Source organism: Pogonomyrmex barbatus, unplaced genomic scaffold (assembly GCF_055798465.1).
Source record: "Pogonomyrmex barbatus isolate J1 unplaced genomic scaffold, ASM5579846v1 scaffold3, whole genome shotgun sequence".
Lineage (NCBI taxonomy): Eukaryota > Metazoa > Arthropoda > Insecta > Hymenoptera > Formicidae > Pogonomyrmex > Pogonomyrmex barbatus.
Genome location: NW_028297127.1, coordinates 17062742 through 17088728, shown reverse-complemented (window position 1 = coordinate 17088728; position 25987 = coordinate 17062742). Strand labels below are relative to the sequence as shown.

General features: G+C 39.7%; 1 protein-coding gene across 3 annotated transcripts in view; it reads right to left on the bottom strand.

The window, feature by feature from the left end:
- LOC105429522 (Wnt oncogene analog 6) overlaps window positions 1–25987 on the bottom strand; it is a 151560-nt gene that overhangs the window by 83731 nt on the left and 41842 nt on the right. For 2 of the 3 annotated variants that reach the window (XM_089079897.1, XM_011642554.3), the window contains exons 1-2: window positions 15286–16859; window positions 1740–1960 (exon numbers count right to left, since the gene is read on the bottom strand). In XM_089079897.1, the coding sequence (XP_088936023.1) occupies window positions 1740–1960; window positions 15286–15353 (289 nt within the window). In that variant the 5' untranslated portion in view covers window positions 15354–16859. Of the gene's footprint in view, window positions 1–1739; window positions 1961–15285; window positions 16860–25987 lie in introns of those variants that run through there. The other variant, XM_089079898.1, reaches the window with a different exon arrangement.

Genomic DNA, 25987 nt, shown 5'->3' with positions numbered 1-25987 from the left:
AAAAGTGGCTGTATTGATCATGTGTCAGAACGGATCTATCGATCGATCGACAACGGCATGATCAAGATCAAGATGAAATTCGTTCGCGCTTGCCTATCGATTCCCACAGTTCGCGACACGATAAATTTATTGTTCGCAAAATCAACGAGGACAATGTTCTTTGATAGAAGTACACATTCGAGATAAAAACTGGCAGAATTTTATTGGCGTTTTCTTGCACTATATTGAAGTCTCCCATTACCATGAATAGTTTTGGATAAAATAAATTTTCTTTTTTGTTTCATTCATCATTCTCGTTTTTTTGGCATTAATTGCTGACAAAAAACAAGGAAGTCACAGAAAAAAATTAATTTTTTAATAAATAATAATTACACGAATGCCAACGTGATATAAGCGGTCTATAATAATATAGCTCGTGGAACTTCCATTTCCAATTAACATTTCGTTAAGTATTCTTGTTGGCAATGGCGATCACATTATCATTATTATCATATTACTACACGCTACCATTTGCTGTGACACATTGCAGTTTGATTTCATAGTCGTATACGTGTCGAAACGGTCTCAACATTAAAGAGAGTAGTCATTATCTTTTTCCTAGCCACCGAAGTTATATCTAGAATCTCCCATTAAAGCTAATTTAAAAATAATTACCACTTATTCGTCCGTAACGTATCCTAACTCGAAAAAGACTCACAATTTAAAAAAATAAAATACAAAGAAAACTGTGCACCTTCCAAGTTGTAAAATAAAATAAATTCCTTTATAATTATTAGTATTACTATAATATATTACAATAACAAATTTATATTATACAAAAAATATTGACATTTCCCTGTTGTATAATATATATTTTTAAAAATAAACACAATGAACATTCGAAAAAACTCTATAAGAATGTAATTAAGACAAGCGCATAAAATGTGTAACAATGTAAAAAACAATTTTAAATAATTTTAATATTTTCCATCAAATAAAGATTCATTATTCTGATTGAAAACACGAAAATACCAAAGCCATTGTTGCACATCGTGTTTCACGACCGTTAATACAATCGGTATTGAGTGGTCAACGTCATGCTGTACACGCGGAGGAACCCCTTAAAGGCTTCGCGCGTAGAAAGGTCCTTAAAGGTCCTAAAGGGGTAGCCCATTTTGGAGGTGTGCCGATCAGGCATCGGCATTTAATCGTAACGAATCGCCCTCAGGCCCCGTAGGGGCCTGTAGGGGAGTGTGTAATCGACATCCGGTTCGCCTAATGTCGAACGAGTAGCGCCCTGTAATCTGCCGCTAGCGTGTGCATTGTCGTGCGCGGGCCCTTTTCTCGCTCCTGAAAGGGGCACCATGGGACCGGAGATCCCTTTTTCGGTGAGAGGGCGAAGCCGGGGCCCGGAATAGCGTCTGCTCGACCTTGCGCCCATGACTCGCGAATAATGCGACCGGATTCACGAATTTACGGTATCGAGTATCCGACATGCGCAAAAAGCCGCGAGCTAAACACGCGCAGATGTTTAGACGCTGTTTGTTTATTATAAAATAAAAAATATTATTCCTCAATTTAAATCTGTTTAAATATTAAAAGAAAGTTAGAGAATACAGAAAGAGCTTACAGAATACAGAAGAATATTCGCTAAGTTTAATAGAGATATATATATCAAATAATAAATTAAGAAATAACAAAAGAGTCCGATATGTAATTATTTCTGAAATTATCGTTCATTTGTGCAGTTTGAGGCTTACCGCGAAGTAAGATCTTCTTAAGAGATCTCCTGACGGTCGTACAATTCCACCTTCGATTTCGGAATTGATGCTGGCATTCCCTAGTACCTACTTGAACACCTTTCGCGATTTCTTTCAGCAGAGATGGCTCCTTACGACAAATGTCAGCAAGCTTCCCCTTCAGCCGTCTCGTTTTCTTACAGACGAGCATTGGATCCATCACCAGCTGGCTTCCTACGGTCCTGTAGAAAAAAATAAAAATATATTACATATATTCAATACAATTTTGTTGTTTCAAAATCAATTCTATGAAATAAAATTCCTGTTATAAATGCATACATATATCTTTTGACATATATCTTCTGACATTTGCTTTGAGCAGCAAAAAAAAAAACATAACTTAAATGCGACAAGTTTGAAATGCCTTTGTAATTAACCCATCTACGCTCGATACTCAAAGGCAACGATATAATCGCGCGAACCTCAGGGAACTCGGAGCAACGTTCGAGACATGACACGCGCTAGAGAGGAGAAACGGTCAGAATAATTTACGGAAGCTACAAATCCCGCGGCCAAGTTGCCGGTTATTTAGCTTCGCAATATCTTTCCGAGCGCAATGTGGAAAAAGGAACGGGCTCGCGTGAACGTGAGATTAAGCGGAAGCTCTCCTTTCCCCTGACGCGCTCGCCTGTCCGTTCCTTCTAGAACCCGTAGAGCCTCGGTGGCTCTACAAGCCCAAGTGTTGTGTCTCGGCGCAGCTCTCATCCTCGCGATTAATCGCTCGTGTTTGGATCAGAATTTATTTCTCCTTAAGCACACCGTCGTGCCTCATAAATCAGTCGGAGCTTCGCTATTTACAGAGAATTCGGATTTACCCCATTAGCATCGCCCGAACACGAGAGATTTGTCATTCTCAACGTATTTTTTTGACGCTGTTAATTTTTCGTTTTTGCTACATGAATAATTAGATCACTCTGTAACATGTTATATAATAGAGAAATAAATTACCGTCCGACAAAACGCTAAATTTTTGTATACGTTTTATTGTGGCTGAATGTTAAAATCCCTTGATAAACGTGTTATAATAATAAAACTTTAATAATTAAATAATCATATGAGAACGATGAGAAAATGATAGAAGATAAATCAGAATTATGAAGCCACGGAATGACGGAAGCCACGGAGAGAAGAAGATTCGTAATGTCCGCGCTGTGGATTCTGGAAAGAACAACGAAGGAAAGAACCATTGAAGAAGGTGAAGAAGGCGAGGAAGAAGGATGAATACACTGCGAATAGTAGGTACAACAGTCGAATCTGAACACGCTAACGCCATTACGATAATTAAAGCTCCGGCGCATTAAACTCGTGGCGACGTAACCAATCCTACGAATGAAAAAGGAAGATATAGAGAAAGAAGAAACAAATGTTACGGAGGGAAGGAAAGAGATACTAGAGACGGAAACAACGAGCGAGTATGTGCGAGAGGGTGTAAAGAGGAAAGAGAGAGAAAGAGCAGAGAGGGGACAGCCTGATGATTGCACCGGGGGTAGAAAAAAAAAGGAAGACTAAAGCGAAATGGACTCTGAGTGAACTACGAGCGGTGGGAACTACGAAGTTGAGGAGGACGACTCGGAGGCAGAAGGATACGAGAAGAAAAACGAAGAGGAGGAGGGCGAGGAGGGAAGAAGCGCGGGCCTACGGAGGACGGGCACGAAGGCGGAAAGGTAAAAAGAGAAACGGTGGGGGCGCAGGAAGGGTTAGGGAGGGAGGAGGGAGAAATGGAGAAGAAGAAGAAGAAAGAGGACAGTCCGGGCGACCTTCGTTACGAAACGTTAATTAAGATCATTAGTTCTGCGTCGGTAGGATGCCGGGGCGCGTACACGACGGCCTCTCGGGAATGCAACGACCTTAATGGCAATAATTCCGTTAAGGACGGTTGCTCGTGCTCGTGTACATTGCCGCCCGTTCCCGATGTGCCCTCCCGCCCTCCCTGCTCCTCTCACTCGCTTTTCGTTCTGCACGGACGGGAATAAGAAGCCAGAAGGTAATACGACGTGGAGAGTCGTGCACGAGAGTGACATCGTCATTTGGGCGAGGAGGATTCCATCTCGAGTTGCGATTATAACCGAGAAATAACCGATGACGACAAGAACGGTAGATGCGAGATGACACGCGGTCGAAAAGTCACGAGAAATTCTTCGATCGAGAGATCGAAGAACGATTTCGTGAGTGTAAGTACGGAGAGACGGAGAAAGAGAGATATGGACAGGACACGGAAAGGAGAGAGGAAAAAGGAAAGAAACGCAGCATCGCTCTCGTTGGAGCAAAATATGGTGCATGTAACGTCTCGCGGGACGATCAGGCCCACTGACAGAGTACAAGCCGCAGAAACTTCGATTCGTTGATTCCTGTTAAGGTCCTTGATTCCGATAGAGTCTGACGGACGACAAGCGCCGAAGCTTCTTCAATCTGTTACAAGAGTTCTCCGAAAGAAACGGTATCTTGCCTTCGTGATGTACGCATAAAACATATTGCATTGAAAAATCAAGAAGAATGTTCTCAACGGGATATTTCTCGATTTCACCAAATACAGTTCTCCCTCTTAACTAAAAAATATATTTAAGTATACAGTATAACGCTATTTTTTCCTCCAATTTTTTTGTAAATTCGTATAGTGGAATATATTTTGAGAAGAAAAATCGTCGCTTAAATCTAATTTTTCTTTTTTTTCTAATTTCAAAGTGTTTTAAACCTCAATTTATGTAAAAAAAAAAAATGAAAAAGATATACGTTTTAAATCATAAACTATTCTGTGTTATAATTTAAATTATTGAAAGATATATTAGATTTATTAGATTCGGAAAAATAAACGGAGACTGACTGGATTTGAGAACTCGGGATTCCTCGTCAAGACACTTAGTCTGCACGACCGTGACGGCTCCTCTCTGTTAGCTGTTTATATTTCGAATCTTTTTCATGACCGTTTACGGTCGTCTAATTCTTACATTATTTAAAAATGATTTATGTTTTTGATTAATTAAAGCAGAGAATATAATAAATATAGCAGCCATAAATTATTATCTTTTAATTTGCCACCAAAAAACTTTTAATGTAAAAAAGAAATTTAAACAACGATTTTCCTTCTCAGAATGTAGTCTACGCATAAAAATTTACAGGAAAATCGGAAGAGAGAGAGAGCATTGTACTGTATATGTATCATTTGTTAAAATATCTTACATTTTTTTTCTCTCGAATACCTTTTCTCTCTAATTATTTGTTTTGCGATCTCAATTTTTTCTGATCTTAACTGTCGATCAGATGGGAAAACAGCTTGAATGACGTGACCTTACTCATATTTTCTAGTTTCCTAGATCACGACCAGCTGTCAGAAACTGCGACATCTTCCTGGAATTAATGCATGTACTATTTCTCGACTCGACATCAATCTACGCGAGAATGCAACGAAACTTCTAAGATGTAATGAACGAGCGACATAGATATAACTATTCCGAGAAGTTGCAGTATGCGAAACTATATGAGACGTCAAACATTGTATTAAGTATGATTTGAGTTATTGTAGTGATGCAAAAGTCTTGCGACGTGTGAATTTTGTGGGAAAATGGAAATGTATATAAGCCTGCCAGATAAAGATAGTAAACATTTAACAGTCTTATACACGATTCGTTCATATAAATTTTCAAATCACCTGTCTTGTACAAATCCCGAAAAAAAATAATATATTATATATTTTATTTCCAATTATATAATTTATCTATAGACAACTTTTTAGTATCATAAATATATCTTATAAATTTACACGTAATTCAATAAAACAATATTCATATTTCCAAATATTCTGCTGTGCAGTTGTAAACTACGTAACCAGAAATTTTACGGTCGCTCTATGACATCGTCAAATCATCAATTATGAGATTTTTGTCGGTACATATGGTCCGAACAATTTAATAATAGTATCCGATGAATTGAATCGAAACGCGGTAAATACGAGTTAAAATAACATTCGGAGCACTTCGCCAATTCATTGGGACAGCGCCTCGTTCTATTCTCATTGTATCTATAATTCGCAATGGTAGCTTCCGTCGGGAAAGCGTTACATATGCCGCGGCTAGGCGAGGCAAAGGCAATTTCTAACCGGGAGTTTCATCCGACCTTTCGACTTCAAAGACTCGTTTCCTAGTGGCCATGCGCATCTCACCCCGTTAGTCAAATAAACGGCAGAACCGCGCCGATACTAAAAGACCAATTCCCCCGAGGCGGATAATAAAGTTACGACGTTATTGCAAACACGTCGTCGTTTGACGAGCGCCGCTTACGCGAACGTTTTGCACCCGCGCCTATTAATATCGCCGAAGGCGAGTTAATGGGAATTGGAGTGGTCAAGAACTACGTTACTATTCGTCTTCCGTCTGTCGATTGCGATTTCGATTGCGAACTTTCCACTAATATTCGCCGGTATTATTCGTTTCATTCAAAAATAAATTGATGAAATTAAAATTTAAAAAATATAATAAAATTATAAATAATTACGTAAATGTATTAAATCCTTGAAAAAATTATATTCTCGAACTTGGCGACAAATAAATTAATTTTAGTAAAAAAAAAAATACATATTTATCGTGCAGCTGGATATAAACTTTTCTTCGTCTATAAACCTTCTAAGAATTGATACATATGTTTTTGTAAGGCGACATCCTCGATGCTAAATAGTAATCATATTTATAGTTGAGTATATCACTGATTCAGCTATCATTTTTTAAATTAGCAAAATTCAACGTGCCGTATTTATATGCGCAACGAGCTTTAATAGCCTTCTGTCACTCGCTTGTACTTCTTTTCTTACGAGGTAGTTCTCGCAAAAAGGCATCTTCGGATCCGCTACTAGACGAAAAAACGAGGGAAGACTCGGTTTAATCGACGACAATCGAGCCAGCGGAACGCTCGAGGGGAGAAGAGAAGAAGATCTCGGCTAGGAATCGAGAAGATCGGCCCCACCTCGCGTATGCGGAGGCAAGAAAAGAACTCGAGGATGGACACGTCGTCGCGAACGAAAAGCGTGGAGAGGCCGGTTAGGGCGGTCGACTTATTTATTGCCTCATTAGACGCCCTCACTTTGCTCGAAGGCAGCTCCACGCTGTCTGCTCAGATAGACAGTGACGAGAGAGCAGCGTTGCTGGCCTCTTTCGGCCGGCTGGTTTGCAGAATGAGTGAAGAAAGAAGGGGAAAGAGGAGGAAAAAGGGTTCGCGAGAGAAAGAGAGAAATGTCTCATAGAGAGCGAATGGAAAGAAGAAAAGAGATCGCTTCAACGAGAAAGTCCGCGAAAAGAAGCAAGAGAAGAGGGAAGAAGGAGAAAACGAGTTGATAGACTTACCGGCAGATTCTTCGAATACTTTGCAGAGACCGAATGAAAGTACATGCAATAGAAAAAGAATAGAAAAAGATCGGAAATTTCACAATTAAAAAACATTATCATCGCTATCGTTAATTCTGTAATACTTGAGACAAAAAACCTTCGAAAAATGGTCGTGTACAAGCAATAAATAAGCAAATTTAAAGAAAGGATTTCTACTTCAAATCATGATATAATTAAAATAAGATTTGAAACAGAAATTATTTTTCCCATATGAAAAAAATGACATAAATTCTATCTCGATAAGTATGAAAAAAACATAATGCATTAGAAACAGGAAGAATACAGGATAGAATGAAAATGATCTCTTCACACATACGAAGAACCCAGTAAAGAGATACTATTTTATGAAAGACTGGCGAGCGGAAGTAGAAAGTCACAATAACTCGAAGCTGCTAAATATGAGCTTTCAATCTAAATCATTCTCGTGTTACTCGACAACGTAAAACAGACAGCGGCGTCCGCGCAGATGACGAAAAGAACCACGACGGAACGAAGCCACTCTATTACCGAGCTTACATATGTCAAAGTGGTTTCGGGCGCGTGCTTGTTTCGTTTCGTTTTCTCAACTCATTATATTTCTTTATATAATTTGGAGTGTGTATTATATTTCACTTCTAAATTTGTTCGCTACAAACATAACGTTACTTCTATTCAAATTAAAAAAGCTTTCTCTTAACTAAGCTATGAAATCCTGGGTATAAGCCGATGTTTGCAATATGATTAAGCTTATGATGATTATAGACGAGAAAGGGATAAAGAAATGGAGCCAGGACCATATGGTAGCATATGGGATCGTGAATCCAATGAGGACTCACGGATGGAAAAAGGAGCAAGTTGATTCAGCCTGAGAATGTCCCGAACAAATTGGTGGCAAGGGTCACCGGGACCAGGTTACATTTTCGATAGTTTTTTTTATGAATCTCGAAGAATTCGTGCTCCCCTTAAGCCTGGACTCCGGATCGAGCGAGTTCAGAGAGAAAAAAAAAATACGCAGTCTCGCCACCATATTGTGCGAATTTTTAATCAGCTTCTTCGGACACGGGAGGATTCGTGCAATTCGTGGCGTGAGCCCGCACCCACCGTAATGAATTATGCGTGGTATGCGTTCGCCTTAATAAAACCAATAATGGGATCTGACCGATAAAGTTCGAGCAATCTGTGATAATGACGGGGTCTTAAAATTCCGTACATAGCAGGTGCGTCCTGCACGTGCCATTAAAACAATTTTGAATTCTTCTTCTGGCACGTACAAGCACATAGAGAGCGATGTTTTCTCTCCTTTTTCCTCTTTCTCTCTTTGTTTCTCTTTAACATTCCATGAAAATTGATCGTAGTCCATCTTGATAGCGTCATAACAAAAATATAACGATATGTCCGATGCATATGCATTCTAAAAAGATTAATTGCATCATATTTGAGCTGATTTATTGTTAATAATTAAGACTGCATGAATGGAACATAATGCATCAATAACGTCAAGCGAAAATTGCATTTCGTGAAATTAAATAATGGAATGCTCTGAAAAATATTACAAATTTTAAATTTCCGATACGAATGAAAAAAGAAAAGAAAAAAGAACCTAACAAAAATATTCAATATACAATAGCAATAACAATTTTTGCCTAATTATACATTCCTTTCAAAGTGACAATAAAGAAATAGACGGTAGAAGATGATATAAATGGAAGAAGAATGACTGTGAGGGCTCAAATTGAAAAAGGGCCACGTACTCATTCACGCCCGGCATAAAGTCGCATTAACACCGTACCATTGGCGCAGCAAAACCATGACCAATCCGGTACTCTTAGGGGGAACGTCCGGTAAATCATTTATAGACACGGTAGTACACGAACGACGGTATCCGAGCAAAGTTCGCGGAGATCAAGACGAGAAACACGACGAAAAGGAGAGAGAGAGAAAGACAGAGAGAGAGAGAGAGAGAGAGAGAGAGAGAGAGAGAGAGAGAGAGAGAGAAGAAACGTCAACGGGAGGAAGAGGAAGGAAAGGGAAGAAAGGAAAAGGAACGGTGGAAATAAACAAGAGCGATAATGCGCGAGAGGAAGAGAGAAAATTATTACGAGCATTGTGCGTGGTCCGCACGTGGTGCGTGTTGTTGCGTCACGCCATGCTGCATTTCGCGCAAAGAGAGAAGCCAGTGTGCAAGCATGAGGGCCGAAGGGCGAGGGGCCTCATTTCCCAACCGCGGACACCCGTCGTTAACCACCCCGTTTCTGATACCCGTGTCATTGCCGGCTCACTGCCGTTATTATGCCCGCCGTATTTTGACCCTGCAATGATTGACATGCACCACGTCGTGACAAATCGAGCATTTCTTTAGCGTGCCGCATGTAAAAAAAAAAAGAATGCAAATCTGTGGCGTTATAGAAAGCGAATTGCGAGCCGTTTTAAAATGGGCCTGATAAAAATTATTTTTTTTTATAGATTTCTCTCTCTCTCTCTCTCTCTCTCTCTCTCTCTCTCTTGTTTTGAGCATTAATTACTTTGATATTTAGTAATCATTATTATATAATATTGATTATTATTTTGATTAATATTATATATAAGTTTGTATTAATATCTTCATATTAAAATCATATAAAACTCCAGATTAATAATGTTTGATGAAAAAAATAAAATCAAAATAAAAAAGACATAAATTTGATTTTCAATATACATAAATTTGCATCTAGTTTAAATAAACTAGAGACATTGCGGTATTATTCAAGCGTCGACAAAATCATAATTAGAGTACCAATTTCTCGCTATTATCACTCACACACATTATGCAACACATTTTACCGCGACGTATTTATGGCGAGTGTCACCATAAACTGATGGAAATGTCATAATTATAGAATAACCGACGAGCGGTTTGTTGATTATAACCATCGTTAAATGACCGCTCGGCACTCCTGGAATTGAATCTTTTATACGCCATTGTAATCCGATTTTTAATATTAATTCTCGAATCGAAAAATAAATATTTTACTGAAATATCATTTTACATGTATAGGCATCAATTCCACATGCATAATGCGCGTGTATATGTATGTATGTATGTACTTATTTATTATATTTTCATTTCACAAATAACGGAAAGCAACCACGTCATGAAAATTTCAAAATAATTTATTATTTTTTTTTATTTAATTGATATAATTAGTTGTAACTTTTATTTATGCATTCATTGTGCATTATATTTAATTTTATTCCATTTTCATTTCCAAATTTTAATATTTATTCCTACTTCCTCCATTGTACGCAGAACTTTACTTATTCGCAGAAAAAGTTTTACATTTGATTGAAATTATGAACAAATTAAGTAAAAAAGTATCATCAATTTATGATATCTTAGATCTTGCTTGGCATGTTCTGAGAATAAAATTCGTACCTATGATTAAGACCGCTTTAGCACCAACGTCATTGCTCGCGTATCGACGCTCGCAATCAGCCACGTACGTCGTGTAATTATAGTAATCAAGAATTATTACGCGCCATCCGAGCTAATAATACTCATATTAGGAACGTGTCGTAAAGCATGCCTTTCCGCGCAAGACGCGCCGTAGATTATCATAGATAGCATATAAGTGTATATAATTAAATTGATTTTAATTTAATCCAATTTAACAGTTCTAACGCTGCTAATATCGATCTATGACCATGGAGCCACATACACGTTGGTAAATGATAAATCATCAATTAAGAGCTATTAATGGCGTTTACTTACTTTATTTTAAGAATGAAATTACATTCCTCCATAACGAAATAAAAAAGTATGCTAGAATATATAATACAACTACCTCTGCAAACATTTTATATCGCGAATACAATTTACTAAACTTCTATAAACTTGTAAATTTCAAATAAAAAGAATAAATATGTCCTCTGAGATATTCGTGTAAATTTAAATAAGCATGAGCACTTTAATGTATTGACTGCGAACATTTTAACCAATGCTAGTCGTTTCTCGGTGCCAGTCGCCTACAATATGTAGACCGATCCGATTACACGCTGGCTTATATAGAATATATTTTTCTAATAAATAAATTCAAACGAATTCTATCCGCAATCTACAGCTCGTAAGGCTTTCGCCGATCGCCGATGCGTACGCGATCCAAGCGCATGCGTGCTCACGCGCGCGGTCTTATGATTATGAATATACAGCAGGTGAGAGAGAACGAGAGAATGGTCCAGGTGAGAGCGTGGGGGGTGGAGAGCGGGTCGGGTTGTCCAACCAGCGGGATGGTAGCCGCGGACTGCCCACCGCGGCCCATTGGCCGGGTTCGCGAGCCGGCTATCGTATTATCGCCGAGGCTCGCCGTTACGATACATCGACGGCCGCATCCGATCTATCGCGCGCGTTCTCGGACCTGTCTATATATCGTGCACCTGCGAGATCGATCGCTCGCGCGCGACTATCCGCCGCTCGATCGCGCGCCGCTCGATCGCGGAAACGAAGCGGCGCGTGAAAGCGCGCGAGCACGGCCGAGCGGGTGCTTATTAATGCAAAACGCGCGACGCCTGCCTCGTATGAAAATCAGAATGTTCCGTGGCGTAATTGGTAATCACGGTAATCCGCCACGGTGATTTCACGGAGAGTCCGTAAAAATTTAACGGAACTCGCGCAGATCGTAGATTAGGGTGAGAAAAAGTCGCATACCGTAACGATAGATTACGCAATTATTGGTTAAATAAGCGATATATCTGAAAATATGGGGCAAAAAAATGGTCGTAAGTAGAGACTGTCTTTTAAAAAAATTCGCGCTTCAATACGCTCTATCTGTTTGGCAAGCCTTTTCATACCAAACATTATTTCTTTAAACATTGTGAATTAATCAATTACCTTGCCTATGAAAAAGAGGGAAACAATTTATTGATCTTGTTACACTCTTACGTTCTTATATCTTGGAAATATTTGAACTATTTGAACTTCGCACACTTCATCACTTTTCAGAGTACTCTTGGCTAAACGAAAATATTACCATTGACTTGGTATTAATCATAAAATTTCCTCTTAAGTCTACATTTTATATTGTTATGTGAGATCGCAGAAAAAGAGTATTATCTGATAGTTTCACGATTGAGCGCACGATTGTTCTTCCACATTGTGCAAAAACCGTCAGTATATCGCGTTTAACGTGTAGCACTTCGAAGAAATGCACGAGTCGCCCAGAGACATACGATTGGAACGAAAGCTGCGTAGGAACGTGGAACGAAACTCCTGTGTGTATCCTGAGAGGGACGAAACGCAGGCAGCGACTGCCGGAGGACGATGAGGGCGAGGGGGGAACTCCTGCCGACTTACAAATTATACGCGCTCAACGAGATTTACGGGTGACGCTTTGAGCGAGACCATTGTCCATCCTCGCTCACTTCTTTACCTCTTTACTCCTCCACTTGGTCGTCTTTGTCCCCTCGTGAATCGCCTATCCTCCTCCGGCCACTCCGCGAGTCCCTTCGTTCCCAGAGGACCGCACGAGAAGGACGGAAGGACGCGGCGTGGCGACGCGCGAGCAGAAGGGAACGAGAGGGAGATAGGGCAGTATTCGTCGCGAAAAAACCAAGGAATGCCGATCGACGAAAGGGAATCCGGTTCCAATCGGATAATCGGAGCCCTTGGTCCACGCGGGCCCTAGGAGGACTCGCGAGAAGAGCGTAACGCGCGATTCGATGACGAACGATCGTACGAGCGACTGATTTATGATACCCGCAATATTTTCAGAGCAGGATAGCATTCCGCAGGGATGAGGATCGCAGAAATGACGTTTCTCCGGCTCGGTAGGAACATTCATAGATTTACCATCTAATTTAAAGAATATTAGGGTTTAAAAAATTTTATATGTTTTTATATATATATATATATATATATATATATAAATTCATATATATAGTTATTAATCAATGTGCATTCTCATGTGAAATAATAAGAAATGTATATATTGCTTGATGATATTTATTATCATAATAAATCAATAAATATATTTTTTTCAAAGTGTTTCGAAGTGTTACGATAGAAGAATAAAATTTTGAGTCTCTAGATAATCTCGTAATTAAAAACATGGTATAAAGATAAATATTAATACTTTAATAGATTTATAAGATTATAGATTAAATTTTGTGACTGGTATGCAGTGCGATAACTACTGAAGCGGATAAAACGATGCGACACGTGTCTTCATGCGCGATAGTAGCCGCAGATTAACTCGCAAATGATGAACGAAGCACGCAGAAAGAAAGAGCGGAGAGTTTCCAGTCTGGCCGTTAAGTACCTGTTATCGAAACACAAACCGTCATCCTCCTAATATATTTATCAAACACGCCGTGAACGACGGCTGCGACAGGTAAGCGAGCCAGAAAGCAACAAGGTGCAGACTCACAGCATCATTAGGATGCAAAAATCTACCTTAAATCGGAAACAAATATTTAATCAATCTTAAGAGAGACTTCATTCTTCTCTCTGTGAACAACTTTCGCTCTGACACTGTCAAATTTGCTAAACTTTTGATATAAATGCGTACTTAAAATAAAGAAGAAAAAAAAAATTTCCGTTTATAATTAAAAAAAAATCAGAATTGACGATACATTTTGATCGGTCTTAATTATCTAATAATTACTAACGTGTAACGTGTTGTGTAATAATAAATAATAAATTTTATAATGTTTCTAGTATATGACAGTAATTAAGTAATTTCCATCTTGTTCATACATGCACAAAGTTCAGGCTACGTACTAGCTAAATATATATAACATAGTCCGTCTCTGGATGCTGTAATCCCAAGTAGCACGGACACGATAACGTTCTATCACAATGCAAACATTTACATAATAAAGTGAAGTACACAGCAAAAATGTCGTGCTACTGAGTAATTTATTATTACTCGTCGAGATAATTGGGATTTAACCGTAGCTACCGAAAGTGTCACGTGATTTCGCGTTGCAGTAATTGCTTCGAATCACCTTCCTTAATCGATACAGTCATTGCAATTTAAAAATAAATCGAAAAACAGAGCGGTTCAATAAGTAGGTAAAATTAATACGCTTGAAGTCATGATCAGAAATAAAGTGATATTTAAAGAAGCGTCTTGCGTTGTCAATGTATAATGAGCGATTTACATAGCACAAAATGAAGCTATAAATCTCAAGATAGAGCTTGCTTATAAGAGCACGAATAATTACCAAAGGAGGATTTATAGCGTCATTATTCATCTTACGTGCGCGTAATACGCGACGTAATTGATAACCCAGATGACGCACCTCGAAACTGGAGCACTCGTTAGTTCTTCACGTTCACCAAGTATTGGCGTTAAAATGCAAGCAAACCGACAATCTTGTACCTAAGTAATATCATAGCAACGCTTGGGTTAGGATTAAGCTTTGTACAAGTGTGAGTAGAAACACATTCAATAGCTGATTTTAAACACACGAACGATAGCTTGCTAACGGGATCATCGGAATACGAAATCTTAGCTACGTGTAATAAAGTATTTGTATTGTCAAATTTAATATGAGCGAATAACTTGCATAAAAAAGAGGACAATCGAATGAAGTGATGTCGAAATTCTTGCAGTTGTATTTGAGACAAGCAAAATTATGCAAGAATCATCATGCAAGGAACAATCACAAAAAACAATCTCTTCCCTTTTTCTTATCTAGTAGCCTATCCCACGAACGGAATAGACTACTATGTATACATATAATTTATGTTTTCTCTTAACTCTCATTTTTATGGCTGTCACGTGTAACGGTTCCAAGAACATGACAAGCTGTCACTTCTTATCTCATTTTTGGGAGATTTCAACAAGAAAAGCGAAAACGCATTGTTATTTCTATTATGGAAGCACTCGTCGTAGCCGAACGTTAAGATAATGGTAAGATACATTTTCATTTACCACTTTTCAAACTCATAAATACATAAATACAACTAATTTGTTAACTCTACAATGCTTATTCTTTTAACGACAAAATAATAAACAAAAAAAGTAGAATGAGATAAGAGAAACATTGAGCTGCATATTTTACTTGATTCCCGTTTCAAGTAACATGCATGATCTTCAAAAATTTAGTAACGCGTTTACAACAACCAGTGCAAAACAAAAGAAAGGACTATGTTGTAGAGTGAAACATATGTCACTCACCAGAAAGAGCCAGTGATGGGGGTGACGAGAAGAAGGCAGATCGCCACGAGAACGGGGCGCATCTCCATCCCCTCCGCACCTCTGATTGCACCCTCGAATCAGTCACCAATTAGATTTTCTTTGTCCGCTCTGCGCACTGATGTTCGTCGGAAATAATAAAATCGCGACGGCAACGTTTGCAAGATCACCAATGTTCGACCGCGAAGACGAATCGAGCCACAAATTCACCGAGTATGTGTTCCTTAGTTTCGAATGTATCCCGTTGACACTTGAAATGACGCACTGTCCTCTTTATCGCGCGATTCCCTTATCATGTGATCCTGTGAGACTCGACATTGCAATATAGGCCATCATTCGCCGCTGATTCTTCTTAAAATTTTGATTCAATAACAAATTCGTTGTCCGATGAAACAAATCGACGATGGTGTAAGGATATTGGAGAACGATGATCATGGCTTGTGGGGATTTATTTGCAAAATTCTTCGTTCTTGATCATTATCTTTGTTGAGGAATTATTCTTGATGTTGCGTTTCTCGATACGTTGCGTTTTCCGAAGCAAAGATATCTCTTTAAGATTACACAGCCATAATCGTAGTGAACATCTGATCTTCATGATCCGCACTGAAGATGCTCGAGGGCGATCGAAGATGCCCTTCGTTGAAAGAGACACGATCTTCGAGATCGTGAAAAAGGGTTCGCGATTCGAGAAAGACCCGGAAGAAGAGCACTGACTTCCGGTCCCTTAGACCACTTGCCCTCTCTTTTTCCCCCACCCTAAGCACCCTCTCTCTCTCTCTCTCTCTCTCTCTCTCTCTCTCTCTCTCTCTCTCGCCCGCTGGCTCCCTCTTCTTCCTTTTTTCTATCTGTCAACGTGACTGACGTTTGTCTTCGTTTTCCTCTTTTTCTTTCTACTTCCGTTTTACTCTTTCTCTTCCTCTCTTCCAAAAGTACCAACTATGCAAGGCACAAACGAGGCGTAAAAAAGGTTTCTTTTCTTGCTACGTCGACAAAAACGCGTCGCGTTCCTGCCAGAACTACGTCACCACGATCTTTGAGTGTTGCCTTACCCCCACCAACGAAGTTCTAGGGAGCAGAGAAGAGCTGCCCCCACCAATATACGCCGTTTTCTTCTTCCTCTTCTTCTTCTTCCTCTTCTTCACCGGCACCAGCACCACCACAACAACCATCACCATCGCCGCCGCCGCGAGACCATCGCCACCGACGTCCGCGACGGGTGCATCTTCGATTTTGCCGTCGCGAAAGACGCGATCTTCGGAGAAAAGGCCATCCCCTCAAAGACAGTGACGATTCCTCAGACAGATCGATGTATCGATCGAAAAGTAGACTCGCGACTTTGTGCAAAATAATTGATGAGAACGGAAACGAGAGGGAGAGTCGACGGAAAGACGAAAATAACGAAGGTAGGAGGGGAAGGGGGATGGAAAACCTGTGAGAAAGTCTAACGTAAGTGGAAAAATCTAAATGGTAGGGGAGACAGCGAGGTACAGCCGTCTGCGATCGCCGGCGAAGCTCCTGGCCGGAGCGAACCGTACGAGACTGTTGCGGGCTAGGCAGGTGAGCGCCGCTCGGCGGCAAGGAGACGCAACCGAGCCCCTCTTTTCCTCTTTTAACTCGCCTACGGAACCCGTCGACACGAGGAGGCCCGCTCTCGTCGGCTCCTCTCTGCTCGCGCCGCGCTGCCTAGGATCCCACGGAGGGAGGCGCGACCACGTCTCGAACTCGAACGCGCGATGTCAAGGTGATAGACGCGATGCTGGCCGATGAATAATAGCGGTCAGAAATCATTAACAGGTCGCAACGAGATAGCGCGGCCCTTGGACATTAAAAAATTATGTCCAGTGTAACAAATTCTCGTGGCGCAATAAGGTATATCGGGCGTATTTGTAAGTTGAAGCTCTCGGAAGGCCTTACTATGAATTTCGACAAAGTACGAGAATCGTGAGATTCGTTCTTAAATTACTCATAGGCGCGTTAAAAATGTCTGAAAGTCTATTAAGATAGACTTCGGTTGTTATATTTATTATTAATATGTAAAGCTTTCTCAAAAATATATGTATAGTAACATTTTGCACTACTTACATTTATCCCAACTGATAATAATAACTAAGAAATATATAAAATTCTATTACATTTCTCTCGTCTCATTAGTAAGATTATTGTAAGTAATGCGTTTATTAATGTGATGACGTAACGAAATTAAAACGAGAAAAAACTATGACATGAGATTTGCTGTTTCGAAAATAAAGGATCTTATAGGAAGATTATCCCAAGATCGATTCGGCGCTCAAATATATCTCTCATCCCTCTACTACCTTTCCTATTCTCTCATTTCCGTAATAAGGTGTTTGCTACACCCTGTCAAGTGAATCACACCCGAAGTGTCACTCTTTCATCCCCTTCTCATCGTCCTTTGCCAATAGCGCGACAAAAAGAACTCTTTTACCGGATGATGAGTTTTCAGGTTGAGAAGCGCCACGAGAAAAGCAGGTATCGATGATCCTGACATTTTCCATGTCGTCGTCCACCTTCACGAGATATACTCACGGGAGCGGCTCGTGTGTGCGACTCGACACGAGAGATCCGATCTCCCCTCGCTCTATCCCTGGCTCTACCAATACGAGTACGAAGCGAGTAAGGACTAATAACGGGGCCCCAGTAAGTCCCATTCTGATGCTTTGTGAAGGCGAGCTCTCCGCTCGGTAGCCGTCTTATGCCTCGTCTCCCTTCGACCCTTCGTCTCCCTTCGACCTCGCCCCGACTGGTCCCTCGCGTCTCTCCCTCGCTTCTTTCTCTTCCTCCTTTCGACCTGCTCTTTCTACCTCGCCTCCTCCCACCATATCATGGCTTCGGTACACGCTGTGGGCACCATCGTAGAGGGCTATTGAGGGCTTAAGCTGTCGGCGTGTGGCTCGCTACATCCTTTTCATCTCCGCCGCCACGACAAAGCCGTTCGCGGCCGCAGCCTTTACCGGTTTCCGAACACACTTCGTCGTTCCAGAAAGAGTGTATATATCGATGCTCCGAATTCTATTACACCAGAGACACGACCTACTAATAGATGCAGCTTCTGCCCCCTAACAGCATTCTATTTCGGTGGCAGCGTTCAGCCTTTTAACAGTCGTCATTACGCGGAACGTACGATAATTATAGCTCCTCAGGAGTATGTTTTATTGCCGTGCTATATGGCGATATTTTACAATCTATGTATCTAGCCTCGCGTTCGCGCAATAATGGTCACGTCCAGCTAATAAGTCGAATCGTTAAGAATTTACGAGAGTTGGCTAACTTAAATTCACGGATTCTCATTCATTATCGAGATATGTGGGTTTTGAAAAAAAAAAATTACTACCGACCTTGAAAAATTTCATGCATCTAATAAAATCAAGAAGAGCTTAATTATAATTAAGAGCTCTTAATTAATCATTTCCGTGTCATCGATTATACAGGCTGCAGCGCTGATCGGAACGATTGGCCTAATTGTTGGATCGACCGCTGAGTCGTGGGTCAACTGCTTCGTTGACCGAATAGTTTTACGAGCAACAGCTCTCGATGTCATGAACATTTCCCGTTATTTCTCAGAACAATAGTTGGGACAACAAACTGCAAACTAATTTGCTCGGCGGAAATAACATTTTCACAGAAGAAAATACAGCATCAATAATCTAGAACTAAAATAGAATAAAATTTGTTTAATAAAAAAATTTAAATTTAAATCGTGTGATACAATAAATATGTTAAAATTACCTTTCAAAAAAAAAAACATTTTATTTGTCAAATTGATTTTTGAGAAAAAGAAAGCTAATAATCTCTTATTCTTCCGCCTTAATTTTGTTTTCTTTTCATCTCGTAATATTTTCATTCAGAGTTCCTTTTTTTGAATATGCAATCTCAGGAATAGGGTAGTCATTGATGGGATCTCAGTGATAGAGACGAGGGCGATAATAGCAGCGATGAAAAGGAAAAAAAATAAAGAAATAAAGCCGAAAAGCAAAAATATAGCAGGAAGAGTCGACAGCAGAAGAAGTCGTCTCGTGTGGTCATATCATAACCTGCGGGCCAAGCAGCGTGAGTGGTTTTAAGCAGCGATGAAAGAGAAGGGGAATACCCTGGTGTATGGTTCATGGAGGACAAGACGGGGAAAGGAGAAGTTCAGCGGGGGTCCGTATTACAGCTCATTTAGCAGCGGGGTCCTGTGCCCCTTTCTTCGGCGCCCCGAGAGATCCACTCGGTCCAAAACAGGTCCGCGGACCTACGGCAAAGATGAGCCCGTTTCGTTCCCATAGAGTCGGATCTTTTGGTACTTACAACCTTCTGGCACTAAGTAGTGCATTTCATCATATTTAAATACTTCATACGTACGCACAGAACATATGATATATTTATCTCACTAGACAATTTTGTGTTGAAATTATAAAAATTCTTGCTCGTAAAATCATCCATATTTAGTAACTAAAGAGATTAGTATATAAAATAATTAGCAGAAAATATGCGCAAACATTGACAGACCAACGAGAAATGGAACAACAATCAGAACTTTACGAGTTCTTATGCGTGGATCTCAAGACTTCATGTCCTCTCGTCTGCCATTTGTATGAAAAAAAATTTCGAGTGACCAATTGCTACAAAGAAACGTAAGAAGAACAGAAAGGGAAGTTGGAACGTATCGTCGGGGCGGGAGAGTGGAACGGGTGTTACCGACTCGTGACCAACACAGACGCGAAATAGCCAGTAATTTATGGGTGAGACTAATTACCGGGGAATGCAGCTCCTTCGACTCTCCTCTGTTCCTAAGACCGCAACTGCACCAGACCAGTTTTCAGAGACGAGGAGAGCCACCTCTCTTATCCCGCCACCTCTTTCGCTCTCTTTCTCTATCATCCAAATTCGCCCCCCCCCCTCTCCCCTCACCTGCCCCTCTTGCACCAATCCCACGAGCGTTTATGTGCTTGATCTTGCATATTAATTCCACGATTTCCGATTGATCCACGCATGCTAATTACATCTCTAGATTCGGGGAAATCTATTTTCATATTTCTCCGTACGTGAAAAAGAGAATAACATATGATGTATATAATAAATTATAATAAAAATGTTGATTATTTAATATAATAAAAATATTAATTTAACAAAAAAAAAAAGAATTTTCTATTATAATAACTTTACTAAAGTTAGATTAATCCATTTGAGTTTAATAATTTTAATTTTTGGCCAATGCAAAGGACATTCGATTTAACGGTAAAACAAGAAATCAAAACGATGGAAAGAATTAAAGCGGTAGAAATGGAAATAAATTCCACGAAATTAGAGGTTGATACCCGAGTAGGATAATAATGGCGGAAGGGCGGGCGCGTTCTCACGGGTTAACGCGTCCGAAGAAAGGTATTAGAACAATACCTACGATCGTCATCATCGGGCGTCACTTGTACATTAGACCGACCCGGCAATTTGAGCCGCGCTCGGTGCACCCGGTGCAACGATTCCTCCTCGTTAAATGCCATTATCCGTTTCACTCGAACACCCGGTCGCCGCATGAGTCGTGAATTCCTGAGAACCTGCTCGAACATGCTGCCGTTGCTTGTCGAAACGGTAGAGGCGGACCGGCGTTATAGAGGGAGGAACAGATTCTTTTATTATGACGAGAGTATAGAGGGAAGAAGGGAGAAAGAGAAAGATATGGAAAAAAAGGGACGAAACATACTAATGTACACGCGCGATGAGCGTGCCTTGACAAAGCTGCAGAATGTTCGACGGCATGATTTTTTTCAGTCCCGACTCTCGATATCCTCGCTGTTCTGCATGCCACTCGGCCGAGCATGGCACGCCTGGCATTTCGTGGCAAGTAATAGGAACGGATCGTTATAATGATCGGAGTCACGGGTGTTTGATAATCAATTCGGCTAATTGACTGCACGAGAATGGCAAGAGTCTTCGCCTAGCTACTAATGATTCTGCATAGATTTCGTGACAATTCGGACCTCTCAAATTCTCAAAAGGAAGCGTTTTAGTTACTCGCGTCAATTCTAACGCGCGCGTTAGATCTCAATTGTTGAAAAGTTTATGATAATTGATTAATTCTAATTTTAATATTTCTCGTACAATATTTGTATAAAATTACAGAATTTATTTTTAAATTAAAAACGATGAAAAATAAGTAACGAATAAAAAAAATATACTTTAGTATTTACTTATAAAATATGTAACAATAATAATATTAAAAAAAACAAATCGTTGAAATATATTTTAGATAAACGTAAGTATTAATCGCACCTGACAAAAATAAAATAAAATTATGTAAATTGTTTTTCAAATCATCAAAAACGATTTATGTTACTTACAATTAGAACTGTTGTCAAGAAAAGAAAGGATTTACAAACTATATATAATTATTCTGTTTTCTTCCCCATTAAGAAACTTCTGAAACGCGGGTTTCTGTGACTGGGATCACAAATTTTTTACATTAATTTCGTGTGTCACAACTTTGAGCAGTCAAAGAATCATCCGTGAAAGATCTTGGAAGCAATCTTGATCTTAATCGTACGAATCTATGAGCGAGAAGGCGAACGAGGCGAACCAGAAACGAGGATAAGGAAGAGATGGTGAAGGGAGATCCGTAGACATTTTTTGCCACGAATTTCGCAAGGCCGCGTCGCAGACAGTCGAACTGGGCCTCGTGACCGAGTAGTGGATCCAGGAGCTATGGTTGAGACCGATGGCGTGTCATCGGTCCCACGACAAAGAAAGAGCGAGACGAAGTGGATCCGTCCGTTTTTCTGCATCGTGACGTCTCGCCGATTTATTGCGCTCTGCTCTATCATCTACATTCCGATATCCTTTTCAAATCTTTGCACTCGTCGATTCACATCAAGAAAGCGCCGTCTCCAGCCAACGTTTCTCTCCGGGAATGACATCTCTTCGAATTCTGAAAGGCTGCAAACGCGATATTACGTTTAAAGTTACTTAGTCCAAGTCCAACGCTATCTAGATGACGCGAGTCTAGATACGTCGAGATGTTACCGGTGATCGACACGCTTTTCTCACACAACGTCAGAGCGATTGCAATCTCATCTAAGTTTTTTTTTTTTTCCTAATTACCGAAGGCCATCGAAGCGTGCAGTTGCGAAACAACGTTCATATAGCGTCGTTAATACGCGGCAGATACCAATAGGCAGCCAATTTCTACGGTTAATAAGCACACTCTTACCAAGATGAAAACCGATTTGTGCGATCTCGAATGAGTGTTTATTACAGCTCGGCGCGTTTTGCGATCGAAGTGGGTAAACAGATGCCCGAGTAAACGCGCCGTAGCAATTATACGGCACTTACGCGTCTCTCGGGATACACTACGAAAGTAGTTTCTCCGTTTCTCATTCGCCGTTTCTATTTCGCCGTCGGAAATCTCATCTACATCTACCTTCCCTCTCCCATCTTTCTCTCTCTTGTTCTCTCTAACGCGAATTTCCACAATGATAATTACGAGACAGCCCGCTCGTAAATTTCATGTAGATTAAACGCAACCGCGAATAATATCGTATACTCGCTTTCTATTTCCCATAGAATCTTCCATTTAATGTGTACGAAGAGGTATAGATACATTTTGATTTGTAAAGACTAAAGAAGAAAATAAAGAGACAGAGAATAATCCGGTTGACCTGACCGAGTTAGATGATTCCGTGTGTGCAACGTGTTCTTCTCTTATTTCGTGGTCGATGTCGCTTTGATTTTTGCCTCTTCTCTTTTTCTACGCGATATTATTGCCGTGATCGAGATCTCGATTCTCGTGTATCCATATATTTCAACCGGCACGCCATAAATAATTCACCGACTTGCGGGCACCGAATTCTTCTGTCTTGTATTTTTATCAATAAAAATATGAGTCTTGCTCTTTGTAAAAATTAAATCAAGAGACAACTCCTTCATAGACATATTCTTTTAAATAATGCTTCAAATATAAAAATAATGTGTATTAATATAAAATAATACTTTCACAAAATAATAGAATCATTGAAAAAAACACATTATTAGTAGATTAATAAATTTCGATAAATCAAACTTTAAAAATGTAAATAGCATGAAAAATGTACTTACTGCCTATGAAACCAGTTATCTTTGTGACATGTAATGTTAGTAACAGTATCGCGTGAGAAATTTTTTTAGATGTTGATACCCGTTTGTATTATATACTGTGTATCGTGCATACTAATCATGTTTATACCAAATATCTACACGTCGCATCTACATCGAGACCATTTCGTATACGTCACGATTTCTCGAGCTAAATCCGGCCACTCCGTTCGTATCCTCGCTAGATTTTAACGTAGAATAGAGTTATAGCGCAATTCAATTTCTCCCATGAATGGTGATCTATCCCATGAATCGTGATCGCAGTGTGTACCTATGCTCGCAACACGCGGCTCGTGCGAGTGACTGGTGCACAATTATTATTACACAACTAGATGGATCGTCGATATACATACGTATCAATATTAACGACGATGTGGCGAAAGGTGAACATGCATCATGTTCGATGCATGTCACGAAAAAGAAGCATATAAAAGAGACGCATATAAAACGTTCAATTTTAAAGTCAATAGAGAATATTGCGAATAACAAAAAATTAGGAGATACATTACGACTATGCTTGACTATAGTAATATTTGTAAAATATGAGATAAAAATATGAGATAAAAATTATCTACTTGAAGACTCGAGTCCAATATATTTGTGAAATATATTTATTGTCAGGTTTAATTATTTCATCATTTTAAAATACAATATTCTTTCTTATAACAATTTCTTCGATGTAACATCTCTAATATATATGTCGCATTTATTCAAGATTAAAAATTTCTTCAAATCGGCTAATATTAGCGAATGATTAACGCGGAACATGGAAATTCCTGTCATCCGTGCCCTGCGAAATCGAGACCGAACCTGTTTGTGCCTCGCTAGAAGCTTAAAATGTGTCTTGAGCCCATCAAAAGCGGGCCTGGGCCCGAGCCGGCGTTATAATTTGAGGCGGTTTCAGGGAGGTCCTGGGCCCGAGGCCCAAGCGGGTCCAGTTCAATGAAGTCATCAGCTAGCTCGGCCTGTGTGCGGTGCTCTGTTATTATGCCGCGGTACCGCGGCACCACGCTCCTTCCTTCCTTCCTTCCTCCTTCGCAACAACTTGGTTGATTTCTTTGAATATTTCACATTTATGGATTTCGCGTGGCTAAACGCGAATTTTCAATGTCCAAATTGCGAAATTTCAAATTTACAATAGTCAGAGACATCAATCAAACAAAAAATATAGTTTCATAAAACTAGGATATAAATTATATAAATTATATAAAAATTATACTAAAATTGAGCTCCTTACCAGTGTTATGGACAAGTTATAACAAAAATATAAAATAATGATATTTACATTAACAATAAGCGAGAAAGATACAAACAACGATTGAACCTAAGCAAGCTAGAGACATTTTTACTCACAAGAGAGAAAAACATATCTTCCAACGATCAATAGCAGCGGTAACCTTCGTCTATATATTCGGTTTAACTAACAGCAAACTGTTCTCTCGGATGGTGAACTCGGAGACGCGGAGAGAGAAAAAAGATACGCGATATACGACAGATAGTTCATTATTAAAAGTTCCTGCGGGGTAACAGTCACGGTATTAGTCTCGATAACAGAGTCGATAACGACACACGGCCAATAGCGAGCGAAGTATGCGGAAGCAGCGATTAGGACCGTAAAGCAATTGGAAACCCGAGGGAAATGTCGGTAAATATAGGCAGGTTCTTTCCAACGACAGGTTGGAGGCCGGCAATGGAAGAGAGAGATAAGCTATCCCAAGAGGGTAAATACATATACACAAACATATATACGAATTCTAGTCTCATGGATGAAGGTTTCTTTTATAATCGGGGTTGGGGTCCAATTAGATTCAAAGTTCTTAATCCGTTTATCAGGTTTATACAACTTGATGCACGAGTTGCTTTCATCGAAACAGATAAAAGGGACTCTGAATCCGGTGGCGAGAATAAGGTGGAATGACGATTACACTGACTGTGTGCAATCGGCATTAATGAAAAAAATAAAGTTTCACTGTAAACAAAAATAATTTCATAAATGTATGATTCAAATTAAATATAAATAAAGTATTTTTATTCAGAACATTATTATTTCATTGATATTTCTTAGCGTTTTTTAAATCACGTTTCTTCGTTTTATTAAAAAGAAAGAAACACAAAATTCAAACTTACAAAATTTTCATTTATTGCATTATTTAAACACGCTGAGTCTTTATATCAATCGATTACCACTTATTCGCAATTAAACTAACATACTTTTTTGTCAGTATCTGCACTTGCCTGATTATGGTATTTAAGCTATAAAGTTACAAAAATTAAAAATTATAACAAATTTATTTATGACAGTGCAAGTAGTCGATTAACAACATATGTAATTTTCACTGGCTGATTTAACAGCGGGGACAGTTACAGTTACAAACTAATCTAGGGATTACATCGCATCGAACGAGAAAAATAGATCTTCACACAGAGGAAACAAAAAACGCGGTCTGAAAGAAAAGGGCAAACAATTAAATGCCGGCGCAAACACCGTAACGACTGCGTTTATTCCCTCGCTAGGGGCTTTGTGGCGGGCGCGTTCGGTAAACCGAGACATGGGACCCGT